The sequence below is a fragment of the Anoplophora glabripennis genome, unplaced genomic scaffold (assembly GCF_000390285.2).
Source record: "Anoplophora glabripennis isolate ALB-LARVAE unplaced genomic scaffold, Agla_2.0 scaffold440, whole genome shotgun sequence".
Taxonomy (NCBI): domain Eukaryota; kingdom Metazoa; phylum Arthropoda; class Insecta; order Coleoptera; family Cerambycidae; genus Anoplophora; species Anoplophora glabripennis.
Window position 1 is genome coordinate 322926 of NW_019416629.1, and position 16297 is coordinate 339222.

Sequence of the window (16297 nt, forward strand, 5' to 3'; positions counted from 1 at the left end):
TAAGGGTATCTGTACATAACATTACAATACATTTCACCGTAATTTTTACATTTGCATTTTTTAAATAAATTCTCTGAAGTTTCATTACTGCAAAACGCCGAAAACTGTTCACGTTCTTTCACATGGTCTACAAGGGCTGTAGCATGTCCTTTTCTACGATGCGCTTCCAGCCTATAAATGTAGTTCAACGTCTTTGGATTTGAATGCTTGTTGAAGGGGTCAAAGTTCATTTTAGACAGCAAGGCAAACGATACAGGTTTTTCGTCTTCATAACGTATATAACACGAAGGCTGTTTATCCAAGTACCATTGATTAATTAATACATCGTCGCGAATATTTAGCTTCCTTATCTCTCTCAAGGCTTTTGCTTTAAAGTAGAACGTTGTTTTCATTTTCACAACTTGTCACTACCAAGAACAAGACAAGAATGAGGCGCTTGCTCAAGGTATTCTTATTATGTAGGTGTGTGGAGGGGGTAAGCGCTGTTTAATCTATTTCTAGCATTTTATTAACGTCATTTACAAAAATTTCAAGGGGCGCGTTTACAAGTTTAAAATCGTTGTATTTGCATGTAATATAAGGTATCTTGTCCTTGATACGATTACAAAGGCTGATACTGTTGGGATTATACTCCAAATCAGCCACGACGCGCGCTTTCGGGTACTTCTTCTGCAACCTCTTCAAGGATTGCGGGAAACGTCTTTTCTGTGTTCTAATGAGATAGTACTCGGCTGATTGATTTTTCTGTATTATAGCAAACATGTGTCGTTTGTTCGGGTTAACGACCTTTGGACTTATATCTTCTACGTACTTTTCCAACTTTTCATTCCGGGTTTTTAATTCACGCAACTTGGACATTAGAGCTTCATTATCGTGTTGGTAGTTGATCTTGAATTCGTTAACGAAATATTTTTCAATTATTTTACTGCATTTCATGTAGAATTCCGGAGATACCCAGCAAGCAATATCCAGGAACAACTCTTTGGGTAAGTAGGTGCCAGAAATAATCGTATTGTACACGGGATTCTTATTGCCTTTTACCGTGTAGGAAGGGCCGGGGAACGTCGCTGGAGAATTCGGGGAATCACTTTCCGATGCATAATATCGCATAAGTTCTTTCGATCTTTTATTCTCCAACCACTTGTAAAATCTTTGGCCGCCATCCTGGCATAGCTTTGTAGCGTTAAAGTAACCGGTGTCCTTGTCGACAATAATCTTAAAATCTCCATATAAACCGTACCAGTTGGTCTTGGATTTGCTCAAAGCAAACATCTCGTAGACTTGACATTTTGAGCACGTCTGAACACTTTGAACGTTAGATGAAGAATGATTACAGGCACTGAGTGATGATAATATTTATTTTTTTCTCAGCTCGATGCCACTAAAGACCACCCGCCGATGTCTGAAGACGTCGATTGCGCAGGCGCGTGCGCAGCTCTAGACGCCGCTACACCAGGTGCACAACTCTCTGAAGAGGTAAGTTACTGAATTATTCCCATATTATGTAGCTTGTTGATAATGCCACTACAGAGCCAATGTTCTTTAGTTAAACGGCACTCTTCGATATAATAGCGTAATTCACTTACAAGTTCGTCAGGATCGTCTTCGTCACAATCTGTTTGTTCATCATCATCATTTGGTGTTTGGAGAGGTCTGTATATATATTTTCTATTACAGGTACTGTTCTCGTCATTACTGTTTGTGTCGTCGTCTGCGGTTAGTTCGCTGTTATTGTGTTTGTTTTTCCTGTGCGAGATTAAGTTATCTTGTCTTGTAAATTTCTTTCCACATATGTCACAGGGAAAAGAGGCGGCGGATTTATGCTTGTTTGCGTGGCGGCTAAGCCCGCTTTTATATGCAAAACACTTGGAGCAGATGTTACACGTATACATGTTTACTCTTTGAATAGCAGACGAGAAATGACCATGCATGCGTAGATTATATCCTTTTATTATCCTTAATTACGTGACGGTTATCCTTATTTTACGTGACGGTTACCCTTAATTACGTGACGGTTACCCTTAATTACACGACGGTTACCCTTATTTTACGTGACGGTTACCCTTAATTACGTGACGGTTACCCTTAATTACGTGACGGTTATCCTTAATTACGTGACGGTTATCCTTAATTACGTGACGGTTATCCTTATTTTACGTGACGGTTATCCTTATTTTACGTGACGGTTACCCTTAATTACGTGACGGTTATCCTTAATTACGTGACGGTTATCCTTAATTACGTGACGGTTATCCTTATTTTACGTGACGGTTATCCTTATTTTACGTGACGGTTACCCTTAATTACGTGACGGTTATCCTTATTTTACGTAACGATAACGGCAATGTGACTTAGACCTAGCGGAAGTGTTATCCTTTTGACGATTGTGATACGCGTAGTAGTCGCGGATGATTTATCTTCTCCTTCCGGATGCTCGCTCTCATACACAATCGAGATGTCTTCCTGCGAGTATTGTATCAAAATTTTTGGTGATCCCGACACGCCTAATATCATATATTCAAACGTCGAGGATTTTCAGAGCGGATCTATAGTCTTCATTACGTTTACAGTGTGCGTTTACTTCGTTTTGGTAGAACTGCCTGTTGAGGGGTGCAGTGTGGGGGACCTGATGCAAATTATGTTCTATGATGAAGTTGGTCATTTGGATTTAGTAGTACATTTTTATTTGTGTGAAGAAGAGGACTGTGTGCTGGTAGAGGATGGTGATATAAGAGATGAGTGGGGCGTAATGATGTCTTGTAGTTTAAATGCGTCAGAGGACTATTACCTATCAGATTTTCCCCGTGAGGAATGAGCTATTTCCACACCACCCCGAGGTAAGCTCACAGTGCGTTGCCTTTTTTATGGTGGAGGCGTCCCCTGTAGGCCTACAACCACCATCCAGCCGCTTTGTCCAACTCGTAGAGATCTGCAGGGCCTATCAGCTCCAACAGATCTTCCTTATCCTCTTCCTTATCCTCCTTATCCTCCTCTTGCTCCTCCTCCTCCTCCTCCTTATCCTCCTCTTGCTCCTTTGGCTCCACTACGCTAGGACTTGTTGCTAGTATTACTTTAGATGTGTTTTAAAAAAAATATATACTTACGTCTCGGGTGTCATTTCCTCGTAGCATCTGAAAAAATATAATATTAAATTCTCTACAGTTTTAATCTTTTTATACTTACTGCAGATCTAATATAATCGTTCCGTCATAGCTAAAAAAAGAATGTTTTGTATTGCGTAATACTATTTATTTAAAAACTTACAGATTACCAGGAATTTCCCCGTATTTTTGATAGTGCCTGAAAGCCTCGATTAGACTGATTTTTTAAAATTCATATACTTACTCTACGGTTTCTTTGCAGAAACAGAAACAGCTGTCACACACCGCGCAGTAGTACATTTTTGAATAATGAAAAATAAGTAATTGCGGAAGTATTATCTGTTTTGCAAGTAATTTGCGTAGGTGGTAGAACGGCTCGTGTATCCTGTTTTGATTAACGGAGAGAGAGATGTTCCCCGTATATTATCTCAAAATTCCAAATGGATCTGCTGCGTGTGGCTCGTGTAGAAACTGTTAAAAGTGTGTCCCTATTGTAATCATGTTTTTTGCTGTAAAAGACTTTCGAAAACATTTACGCAGGCATCGATATTGTGTGGCGTGTAAAAGACGGTTCTATAAAATTCATACCTTTAAGAGACATATGCGGCAACACCACACGACGTTAGTCATTTTTCCGTCTGATTGAAAATATCCTTCTAATTATTATTATTATATTTTCAGATAGTTCCTGTCTGCAGCGAACATGACCACTGTCCACATCGTGGAATGTGTCAGGTATGTGTACTTTAGGATATTAAAATGATCTTCTTGTATTCGTACCGTTCCATAGTCCCCTCTTGATTTCAAGTGCATTTCAACCGCCCGAGGCGGGTAATTACTAAAAAATCGCAACAAGGAAGCTCGAACGCGTCTATTACTTGCATCTGAACATCTAGGTTTTTTTCATTGAGATCGATTTATTCCGTTATGTAATTTTAAACTCTAAAGGCCCTCCCATCAAGCGACGAATTTTTTTTCATAGTATCTTTGACTATAAAAATTTAAAAAAAATATTAAAATTAAATATAGAAAATTAGAGATTTTTTATAGCTTTTTAATCGTTCTCCTAACTATTTCGATAGTATTTTTACCTTTTGTACACATACTGAGATTTTTTCTCATTCCGTGCCTCTGCTCTAGGTTCCTCCCGGACTACATCTACCTACGGTAAGAAGAAGCGACCACGTGACAACACCTGGGTTTGTAAGAAGAAGCGACCACGTGACAACACCTGGGTTTTAAAAGAAGCGACCACGTGACAACGCCTGAGGGTTTAAAAGAAGCGACCACGTGACAACGTCTGAGGGTTTAAATAGAGGTATAATTATTCTGTCTCTGTTGCAATAAATTATTATTCACAGCCTTGGTTTTATTGATACAGCTGTAATATTTAATACAAATAACGTAACGCTATTAATATGTCTTGAACGTTTGAGATTCCGTTGAAGCGCTCTTCTTTAACACATGCCGCTATTTCGGCTCCTACAGTTTATATATATCATTCCGTATACGACGTTATTAGACCCCAATAACGCCAAGTACACCGCAAACGCCAGATTAGGTAATCATACAGACCCCAATAACGCCAAGTACACCGCAGGTTACGAATCCTCCCGACATCCGCTGATAACGCCAAGTACACCGCGAACGGTAATGATGTCATCTACTGATAAAGCCAAGTACACCGCAGGTTGCGAATCCTCCTGACATCTACTGATAACGCCAAGTACACAGCGAACGGTAACGAACCCGCCCGACATCTACTGATAACGCCTAGTACACCGCGAACGGTAACGAACCCTCCGTCTGACGTCATCTACTGATAACGCCAAGTACACCGCATTAGACCCGGCTACTGATAACCGCCAAGAACACCGCGGCTACTGATAAGCGCGCGGCCGCGTTGGGGGCCCTGGGGCGAAGCTCCTCGCGGGACATACTCGGGGCCCCCAGGGGGTAAAGCCCTAGGGGCAAAGTCCTATGAAGGGGCCCCAAGTGGGGCAAAGCCCTAGGGGCCGAAGTCGGCCCTGCTGCACACCTGTAATTAACATCTGTCGGCGGCATCCTTTGATCTTTGCCGACAAGGGCCAAATTTTTGGGAATTAGGTAAAAACACAAGTTTCAATTTTCCCACGGTCCTAGAAATTTTCCCAGGCCCAGGTGCCCTATTACCTACTTGTGTATACCAAATTTCATTCATTTATCACAACGCGATTGAGAGATATTGCAAAAAAATTATTTCCATTCCTCCCTCTTCAATGTTCATATGAACTTTGTTACTTAGTTTTGATCATAGAATCTGCCTGTTCAGGGCTGGCAGCTAATTATGAGACACCCTGTATAGGTACAGTACGTATACAGTTATGTCATTCTATAATTTTGTACAATAATAATAAAATAGCCGTCATTCTTTTAATTTTTAAAATAAACATCTGTAACTTTCACAGATTACTCTTCAAATGATGATTGAAACAGTGAGTAATATGGAAAAAATCTTAAAAAATTAATTTGAAAAATATTGAGCGCAACATATTCAATAATTTTAAAAAATCACAAATTTGACTTTTTAGGCCATACTTTATAGATCAAGAACTCTAGTTGTAAATGTGATATTAAAACTTTATGAGAGCACTTTTTAAACCTTAAAATCTCTACTTTAAGATGGTGCAATTTATTTTTCTTAAAAAATTGAAATAATAGTTGAAAAAACAAAATATTTCATGAAAAATCCGTGAAATTTATTGTTAAATAAAGTTTAATAATGTACAAAACTTTTATTTTTTTTGTTTAATAAACCATCAAAGAATGAAGTTAAGACCTGTAAAAATCCAGCAAAAATTTATTTATAGTAATAAGTGGAAAATTGTTATAACAGTAAAAAAATAACTTTTTTTGATGAATTGATTTAATATTAATTTTTAAAACGTATATTCTGTATCTGAAATTGTGAATATAAGTTCTTTTATTTATTTTAAAAACGTTTTTCGTTTATAAGAAATAAATTATTATTATTATAAATCGTATAAGAATATGATTTTTATGGTTTCGAGTAAGCTGCAGTTATTAGTGTGTTAAAAAGTGTATTATTCACATATTTTGTCCATTTTGAGGTTACACTCTAGTACACTTGTAATTCTTTAATGTAATATTATTACTTAATATTACAAATAATCTTCAGTTTGCATTTAAGGTATTTATATTCGTTTTCTTTTATGCTAAACCTGAAAATGTATGAGTTTAATATTTATATATGAATATTGATCCATTTTTAAAATAATTAATGAATAAATAAATAATAGGGGACGATTTTGATTTTGTAATTTTGTATTTAAAAATCATTTTTGTTTATTCATCATCATATCATTCATGTCATATTTTTTGTTGTTTGTCAAATTGTTTAAAATAGTCGGCCATATTGGATCACCCATTTTGAATTTTTATTTTTTGACATCATATTCTTGTTTAGCGACCTCAAAACCCCCTGTATTATAAATATAGGCGAGTTTGATTTAAAATCAATAATTGATAAATACATTATTTAAAATAGTAGGCCATATTGGATCAGCTATTTTGAATTTTCATTTTCCGACTTCATATTCTTCAGCGACATCGAAAACCCCTATATTGTCAATTTGAAAGAATGCGATTTAAAATTCATTGAATTATTCTAAATGTTCTTAAAAAACTATTTATTATTGTTTAAACAATTAAAAAACAATTAGCGTACAAAACTAAGTTTATAACTTTTTTCTAAAACTTATCTCCAAGTAATTTCAAAAGGTTTTAGGAAAATCCATGCTTCCCATAATTATTTCTAAATAATTCATAATTTTAAGCTATCTTGACTCCACTATAAAACATAAGTTTCTTTTTATTAAAGTAGGCCCCTCGTATCCGCCGTTTCATGAGGATACCCAAAATCGTAGATAGAGGCAAACCATTTGTATATATTTTATTTGAACTACTGACAAATGAATCACCAGATGCGAGGGCCCTACCGTACTTACTGCTCATTAAATTTATTTAATCTAACGTATATCTCATCTGGCGATATGGCTGCAGAGAAAGTAACTTCGTTAACATCCGTGTCCAAATGAGCCCACTGCGGCTCAATCTTCCTCTCTTCTCGGGCGGGCACTGCGTTTGCCTTTTGGTATACAGGCAAAGAAATCGAAGCCTCCTTGCACAATTTATATAAATTGTTAAGTTGATTATTATTGTATTCCGCTAACTTTGACATCAAAATTTCTCTCGTCAACTGAAAATGGGGAATGACTTTTTCAGATAACGTGACCTCTTCATATACATTTTTTAGCCACAGGGTATTTCCGATTTGGAGGTGTATATCGGCCGTCATAATCATGTTTCCGTAATCGTGTTTTTCAAGCAAATTCTTCAAATTAAAGAATGACTTTGCGGAGAAATTTTCATCACGGTGGGGTGGCGTAAAATTTGCTAAGTAGACATCAGTAACTAAAAAAAAACAGTTGCTATATAAACTGTTCCAGTAATGGCCGAAAAAAATAATCAAATTGTGGAATTTGGGGTCAATTTTATGGAGGATTTTATATTAAAAATTTTCCATCCAAGGTTGTCCTAAAAAGTAAAACCCCTTTTAGGTGGAGGTAGAAATTTTTTCTCAAATAGCCGTAACTAAAAAAATGTATTTGACATGTATACAGGGTGTGCCATTTAACACTCCCGCTGCCAATATCTCCGAAATGAAGAAATTTATTTTAGTTTCGGAAATTGGAGTTATTAGGTCCCTCCAATAGCTTCAAATTGGAGTTAGAATTGTTAGTTCAAATCTCTCTATACAGATGGCGTGGCGATACTAAAAAATTGTTTGTTCCCTGGAACGTGGAAATACAGTCAATCTGAAAGATTGTTAAATTTTGAGTAATTTTTGTAATGTAAAGTTTTTCCCTATATTTACTTGTTTTCAATATGCAATGTATGATATAAGAGGAAAATCTATTATTTTATTTAAATCACACTGAAACAAAATATTCTTGTAAAATATTGTTTTGATGGCTTTATTCACATCACATACTAACTAACAAACAATAAATTATAAAGAAAACGAATGATCAACTACAGAAAAAAAAAATTGTCAATGGTAAATCTTATAAGGATCAGAGATGGAACACTATATCAAATGTTATTAAAAAATGCAGTCATAGGTGGCTCATGTCATTTGTTTAAAATAAAACAATGACAGATGACACATATAAGTTTTCCAATAATTACAGTTTTATCAGTTTGAGTCTTTCAATTTAACTATACTAGTTATACGATTTACCATTGTACAATTTTTTTTCTGTAGTTGATCATTTGTTATTTTTAATTTATTGTTTGTTAGTTAGTATGTGGTGTGAATAAAGTCATTATAACAATATTTTACAGTAATAATATTAGTATACTACTAATAAAATATCAGCACAGCTCTCCTTCCAATTTTTGTATTTTTTTTTATTTTCAAAGAAATTGAAACAGAAAATAGTTTTTAAATATTTTGTTAGATATTTGATATGTTTAGTATTGTAAAACTTAATCTACCTTCATCTTAAGTAAAAAAAATGATACCATTAATATCTCAGGCATTTTTTTAATAGTGAGACTTCTAACTCTAATTTACATCTACCATTAAATAACTCATCACTCCATATATAGGGTGTTTCGCATAATAACCGAAACAAAGCAGGAGTATGTAAGGGAACCCAAAATATGGTAATTTAACGCAACTTACCTTTATACCAGAGGTATTCAAACTGTGTTCCGTGGAACCCTGGGGTTCCGCACAATCTCTCTAGGGGTTCCGTAACTCATTAAAAAATTTAAAATTTCATTATCGACAATTACAAAATTTAAAAAAATGTATACTCTTAAAACTTATTTTTATAAGTACACGCGTATATGTTACTATAAGAGCTTTATCTATTTACGCAAGTACAAGTAGTCGGACTTATAAGCTGGCACAGCGCTCTTCGCGTTGGTTACGTCGCCTTTCCTTTGATTTTTGACTAGAGATTTATAAGGAATATCCTGAAATTGTTGACCAGGCAATAAATGTATGAATGCCTTTTGCAACTACGTACGTAGCGACAAAAACAAAGTATCACAATGCGCTTAATGCAAAATTTGAAATACGACTGCAAATTTAACTTTAAAGTCTTACTTTAATTTTTACTTAGTGAAATATGTATTTTGTTAATCGTATTAAAATAATATAATAATATATTAAATAATCAGTAAAAAATGTGTTCGTAAATTTTTTTTAGGTATAGGGGTTCCTCAAAAAAATTGAAATGTTGGCAGGGTTCCGCAAGTCGTAAAAATTTAAAGACCACTGCTTTATACTAAGCTGTACCCCTGAGAAGTTATAGACCTTGAAAGTAGGGTTTCAAATTTCGAACAAAATCAATATCTCAATTAAACTTGAACTTAGAAAAACCAAATTTGGTACATGGTATGAGTGTAGTTACCAAAAGCAGTAATCGAAAGTAAGTAGAGTTCAATTGAAGCATTTTAAAGGGTTGATAAGGGATGATGCAGCTTAGTATCTTTATACTAAGCTTGCTAACTTGCTTTAAATCACCATATTTTGGGTTCTCCTACATGCCCCTGCTCTGTGTCGGTTCTTATGCGAAACACCCTGTATAACTGCAAATAAATATAAAAGTCTCATTAAATTATTCAAAAAAACAAGGCAGGTACCGAAATTTTACACTTCTTCCAACCACTTCAAGATACCCTGTACATTCAAATTCACTGGTTATTAAAATAAATGACTGTTCCTACCGATTAGTAATTCAGTCAAATCAAAAATATATGTACTTACGTCCCCTGGGTTTATTTTTGAATTCTTTGGGTAACTTGAACAACCTTTTTTGCTCTGTTCTGATTATATTTCCTTTATCTAACAATTTTACTCTTACAAATCCATTTCTTTCAATTTCAAGAACGTCACATCTGTAATACACTCCATCCAATTCATCTATGTCATAATAAGCATATTTATGTCCCACCACAGGATTAATAATTTGTTTTTTAGAAATTTTTATTACATTTGTTAGCTCTTCCGTTATATCAAAATTGTCAGTGAACTCATGGACGTTGTCTTCCATGTCGATATGTTGAATCAATTGTACGGAATAATTTGTCACATCGTGTATACGAACAATTTTAAATTTAATCTTTCCTGATTGGGGTAAGTAGTCAGATATATCCACGTCTTTATTGACGATGTGTCGCCATGGGCAGTGTGTAACAGAACAAATTCCAAACAATTTTAATGTCTCGCATAAACCTATTTCGTTCTTTAATTTCTTCTCTTCTTCCAAATGTTTTAAACCCTAAATATTTAGAATTGATTGAAATTCACAAACGTACAGTCAAGACTCACCTGAGAAAAATTTTTAAATTTATCGGACATTTGATTTTGCAGTTCCGTACTATTAATAAAATTAAAGAACTTGGGCATATGCTCCTCACATTTTTCATCGCATAGTACGACACTCTGGCATTTCATCCTTATCTAAAAATTAATTATCAAGTATTTCACCTCAAGGAAAGAAATATATTGAACTTAAGATATCAGTTCTTTATACTTTATTCACAGCGGCCCCTGGTGAAAATGGAAATGTTCATATTTTCAAAAATAAGGGTTTATTGTTATATAAATGTGTGGTCTTAGGACAGCCATTGTCCAGCTACATGTCAAAAATAAAAAAATATATATATGTGCCATTGTATTATCTTCACTTTTTGTTTCTTTACACTTTTAATGTATTAACAACAAAATAGATTTAATCGATCAAGTGCATTTTTACGATATTCATTAGATTACTTAAAATAATAACAAAATAATTGATGATTTATTATAACAAATGTGGAAATGGCTAAAATACATGCTTCAGATCTTTTTGAAATTGCAGCTCGAACACATGCAAAAATTCCAGGAGTAACTCTTATCACATCACAACCAGCTATAATTTGTTGACATAAGTGATCCTCAGATTCAATATGAACCTTGTAAACTAATTTCTTCAGATGTCCCCAAACAAAAAAATTAACAGGGTTTAGATCGGGTGATTTGGATGGCCAAGGTTGACCTGGTTCTTGAATGTCTCGTTCAATCACGTTATTACCAAATCTCTCATTCAAAAATTCACGAGTATCAAACTAAAATGTGGGGGAGCCCCGTCCTGCATAAACCACATTTTCTTAGCACATTGGGAACATCGTCGAGTAGTTCAGGTAAAACGTTTTCAAGAAAATGTCTGTAGATGGCACCGGCAAGTTCTTGGTAAAAAGTAAGGCCCAACAAGAAAATTTCCAATAATACCCACCCAAACATTAAAAAAAAAACTGATGTTGAAATCGAGACTCCATTATGGCATGAGGCTTTTCATCAGATCAAACGTGTTTATTGTAGAAGTTTATTATAGCATCTCTGGAAAAATTAGCTTCGTTGGTAAACAATATGCCAGCGGTAAAGTCAACACTTTGTTCAATTTTTTGCAAAATCCGGTGGCAAAATTGTAGGCGAGCAGGATAGTCTTGCGGCAATAAGGCTCAAACCCTTTGTATGTGAGGTATAACTTGTTGATGCTTCAGAACGGACTAAACTAATTTATGATTTACATTATGATTTGCAGCGATCTTCCTAATACTAGTATTTGGGTCCTCTTCAATTTCATGTAGAATAGCTTCTTCCAACTCATGCCTTCTACCACTCGAAGGTCTTCCAAGAATTGGACCTTTCTGAAATGGGCCTGATTGAAAGACGAAAAACATTTCTGAACATTCTTGGATTTGGAAATTTTTCCATATAAATTGGCCTAGCCTCCATCTGCAAGGTCATAAATATAAACCATATTGGCCATTTCAGCATTTGCATACAGGTCTGACCAGGTAATTCTTTCGCATAGACTAAGTTAATTACACCCATCTCCCCTATCAACTTCGGGTGGAAGGGGTCGGACATGACATATATCATCGAGCCTGCGACTCGGACTCTGATTGGTTGACTGTGGGAGCGCACATGCCCCGTTGCATTTTTCGTTAACCGACCGAATACCTAAAGCGCTTTGCTGTTTGTTTAGTTTTATTTTTATTATTATTCCACTCAAACCTTTGGTAAGAGGTAGACGGAATATTACAAAATAAAAATGGTGTACAGTGTCGAACAAAAAATTATTATTATTAAATAGTATTGTCGTGCAGAAAGTGCAGAGGAAGTCGTTGATGGTCGATTTATATTTTCATACCCCGAAGAACCAGTCCCCACTGCTAGAATTGTTTTGAATATTTTTCATAAATTTGAGGAGCGTGGATGTGTTGATCGGTGTACGAAATGTAGCAATCAGGAACCTTGTCAAATTCCTGAAGCAAGGAGAGAAAAAGAGGTTAATGTCTGTGCTTCTGTGGAATTAAGTGAGATGCGTTCTTCCTCCCAAATTTCCGAAAAACTTGACATTCCAAGTCGTACAGTTCATCGCATTTTAAAAAAGAATGGTTACAAAGCCTATAGATGAAAATAATGAATTTGTTAGGCAGATTTTATTTACAGACGAATCATCTTTTTCCCTACTTGGCCGTCATAATCCTTCAGCGGTCCAATATTGGTCCAGGGAAAACAAGCATTTAAGTATACCATTAAGAACGCAGTACCCTCAAAAAGTAAATGTTTGGGCTGGCATTTTAGGCGATAATATTGTGGGTCTCTTTTTTTATTGATGGTAACTTAAATACTGAGAGATATTTGCATTTATTACGAAGTAGTGTTGTACCAGCAGCTGTACGAAACTTGGATGTAAATTTTGAGGAAAGTTGGTTTCAGCAAGGCGGATGACCTGCACACAATGCGAGGCCAGTTCAAGATTATTTGGAACAAACTTTTCCTGAAAGGCTTATTTCCACAAGAGGTATCATACCTTGGCCTCCTCCATCTCCAGATCTGACACCCTATCACTTCTTTTTATGGGGTCATTTAACGCAACTTCTCTACAAACATCGACACGAAAGAGCCGCAAATTTGGACGCTTAAAATTAGAAATATTTTACACTTTATTAGTTAATAATAAGCTTTTATTTAATAAGCATTTGAAAATAATTAATTATTTTGCTTAAGAATTATCACTCATTTTATTTTAGAATACCGTTTTAGTTTTTACTAAAGGTTATAAATAATTTGTAATAAAGTTGAAATGCTTTAGTATGGTCTCAAAACCTCTTACCATTCTTGTCAACAAAATATCGTACAAATAGGGTAATTACTGTACGTATGGTAACACTGCTGTCAATTCCATTATACTCTTTATGCCATCGCTGTAAATCAAAAACGTAATTATTGTCCAGTATTCTATCTTTCGTATGTACGTATCTTAGACGTACGCTGTTCCCAAATTCCTAATGCAAGACAGAGACCAATAGTCAAGGAGAGCTTAGAACCTCAGGCTTTGCGCACTTTTGGCGTTTTTTTATTCCCTTATATCGATGGCATAAAGTTATACAAATGATATGGGGACGGAGTCAGAATTATTAGGGGAGAATAGTGAAATATATAATTTACTAACTTTGTATCGGAAATATAAATATGGCCAGACCTGTATACATAAGCCATTATTAAAACTTAATCTTTTTAAAAAATAAGCTTAATTTCACAATAAATAATATTAAATAAGATAATGGCTTCTTATTATTATTGTTTGCATGGACTCCCTAAGACGTTTAAGTAATTTAAGTAACTGTAAAAATGCACTTGATCAAATAAATCAATTTTGTTGTTAATCGGCTTGGAATACAAAAAAGTGTAAAGAAACAAAAAGTGAAGATAATACAATGAGATGATCTATTTGTAATATATACATGGTGATATATTACAAATAGGTCAAAAACCCTTAATTTTGTCATTTTGGCTCTTACTTACTACTTACTTACTTACTTACTTACTTACTTACTTACTTACTTACTTACTTACTTACTTACTTACTTACTTACTTACTTACTTACTTACTTACTTACTTACTTACTTACTTACTTACTTACTTACTTACTTACTTACTTACTTACTTACTTACTTACTTACTTACTTACTTACTTACTTACTTACTTACTTACTTACTTACTTACTTACTTACTTACTTACTTACTTACTTACTTACTTACTTACTTACTTACTTACTTACTTACTTACTTACTTACTTACTTACTTACTTACTTACTTACTTACTTACTTACTTACTTACTTACTTACTTACTTACTTACTTACTTACTTACTTACTTACTTACTTACTTACTTACTTACTTACTTACTTACTTACTTACTTACTTACTTACTTACTTACTTACTTACTTACTTACTTACTTACTTACTTACTTACTTACTTACTTACTTACTTACTTACTTACTTACTTACTTACTTACTTACTTACTTACTTACTTACTTACTTACTTACTTACTTACTTACTTACTTACTTACTTACTTACTTACTTACTTACTTACTTACTTACTTACTTACTTACTTACTTACTTACTTACTTACTTACTTACTTACTTACTTACTTACTTACTTACTTACTTACTTACTTACTTACTTACTTACTTACTTACTTACTTACTTACTTACTTACTTACTTACTTACTTACTTACTTACTTACTTACTTACTTACTTACTTACTTACTTACTTACTTACTTACTTACTTACTTACTTACTTACTTACTTACTTACTTACTTACTTACTTACTTACTTACTTACTTACTTACTTACTTACTTACTTACTTACTTACTTACTTACTTACTTACTTACTTACTTACTTACTTACTTACTTACTTACTTACTTACTTACTTACTTACTTACTTACTTACTTACTTACTTACTTACTTACTTACTTACTTACTTACTTACTTACTTACTTACTTACTTACTTACTTACTTACTTACTTACTTACTTACTTACTTACTTACTTACTTACTTACTTACTTACTTACTTACTTACTTACTTACTTACTTACTTACTTACTTACTTACTTACTTACTTACTTACTTACTTACTTACTTACTTACTTACTTACTTACTTACTTACTTACTTACTTACTTACTTACTTACTTACTTACTTACTTACTTACTTACTTACTTACTTACTTACTTACTTACTTACTTACTTACTTACTTACTTACTTACTTACTTACTTACTTACTTACTTACTTACTTACTTACTTACTTACTTACTTACTTACTTACTTACTTACTTACTTACTTACTTACTTACTTACTTACTTACTTACTTACTTACTTACTTACTTACTTACTTACTTACTTACTTACTTACTTACTTACTTACTTACTTACTTACTTACTTACTTACTTACTTANGAAAACATGCTATCTCAAATTTCAGTTGGAAAACATGCTATCTCAAATTAAGCTTGGAAAACATACTAACTCAGATCTTTAGGTAAAAACATGCTATCTCAGTGTGACTAGAAATTTAAGTTGGCACATTGAATGATTGAAATAAAAAAAATAAAATAAACAGTGTACCTGAACATAAACATTCCTTACTTTTTTAAAAATATATTATATAAGTCTATTATAAATTCACGGTTTCAATCATTAAATGTGCCAACTTAAATTTCTAGTCACACTGAAATAGCATGTTTTTACTTAAAGATCTGAGTTAGCATGTTTTCCAAACTTAATTTGAGATAGCATGTTTTCCAACTGAAATTTCAGATAGCATGTTTTCCAACCAAAATCTGAGATAGCATGTTTTCGTACTAAAGCGTCGATTTAAAAAAAAAAGTGAGAACAAATGTAACAAACTATCTTGTGCAAGCATGCATGACTTTCCATAACTATCACACTGTGTAAGCATATATGTGATTTTAATTTTATATACCACCTTTTTGGTAAAATAATATACCTGAAATGTAATTTGAAAAGTTATAGGAATAGTTATAAAAACAAAATTAAAATTTAAACTTATCTACAGCCCTTTACAGTCGCTTTTTCTCTGCTCATATCCCTGCTGATAATATTGGGTGTGTCCCAAAATTCACGTAAGATTTGATTTTACACTATTTGTACCGTAGTGTTGCTATCGAAAAAAAAAAGACTGGATGACAGCTGATACTTCAGGGTTATTAAAAGTGGAGAGGGTTACACGAAAGAACAATG

General features: G+C 33.8%; 2 protein-coding genes across 2 annotated transcripts in view; one reads left to right on the plus strand and one right to left on the minus strand.

Moving 5' to 3' along the window:
• The window catches only part of LOC108909353, an 8622-nt gene extending 4222 nt beyond the window's left edge, over nt 1-4400 (plus strand). The window contains exons 2-4 of the mRNA XM_018713671.2: nt 1372-1476; nt 3783-3836; nt 4242-4400. Coding sequence (XP_018569187.1) covers nt 1372-1476; nt 3783-3836; nt 4242-4343 — 261 coding nt within the window. The 3' untranslated portion in view covers nt 4344-4400. The remainder of the gene's footprint in view (nt 1-1371; nt 1477-3782; nt 3837-4241) is intronic.
• Nucleotides 1-16297, minus strand: part of LOC108909352 (putative ATP-dependent RNA helicase TDRD12) — a 55988-nt gene that overhangs the window by 16380 nt on the left and 23311 nt on the right. Inside the window, exons 10-13 of the mRNA XM_023455123.1 lie at nt 11748-11878; nt 10507-10638; nt 9943-10456; nt 7109-7574 (exon numbers count right to left, since the gene is read on the minus strand). Coding sequence (XP_023310891.1) covers nt 7109-7574; nt 9943-10456; nt 10507-10638; nt 11748-11878 — 1243 coding nt within the window. The remainder of the gene's footprint in view (nt 1-7108; nt 7575-9942; nt 10457-10506; nt 10639-11747; nt 11879-16297) is intronic.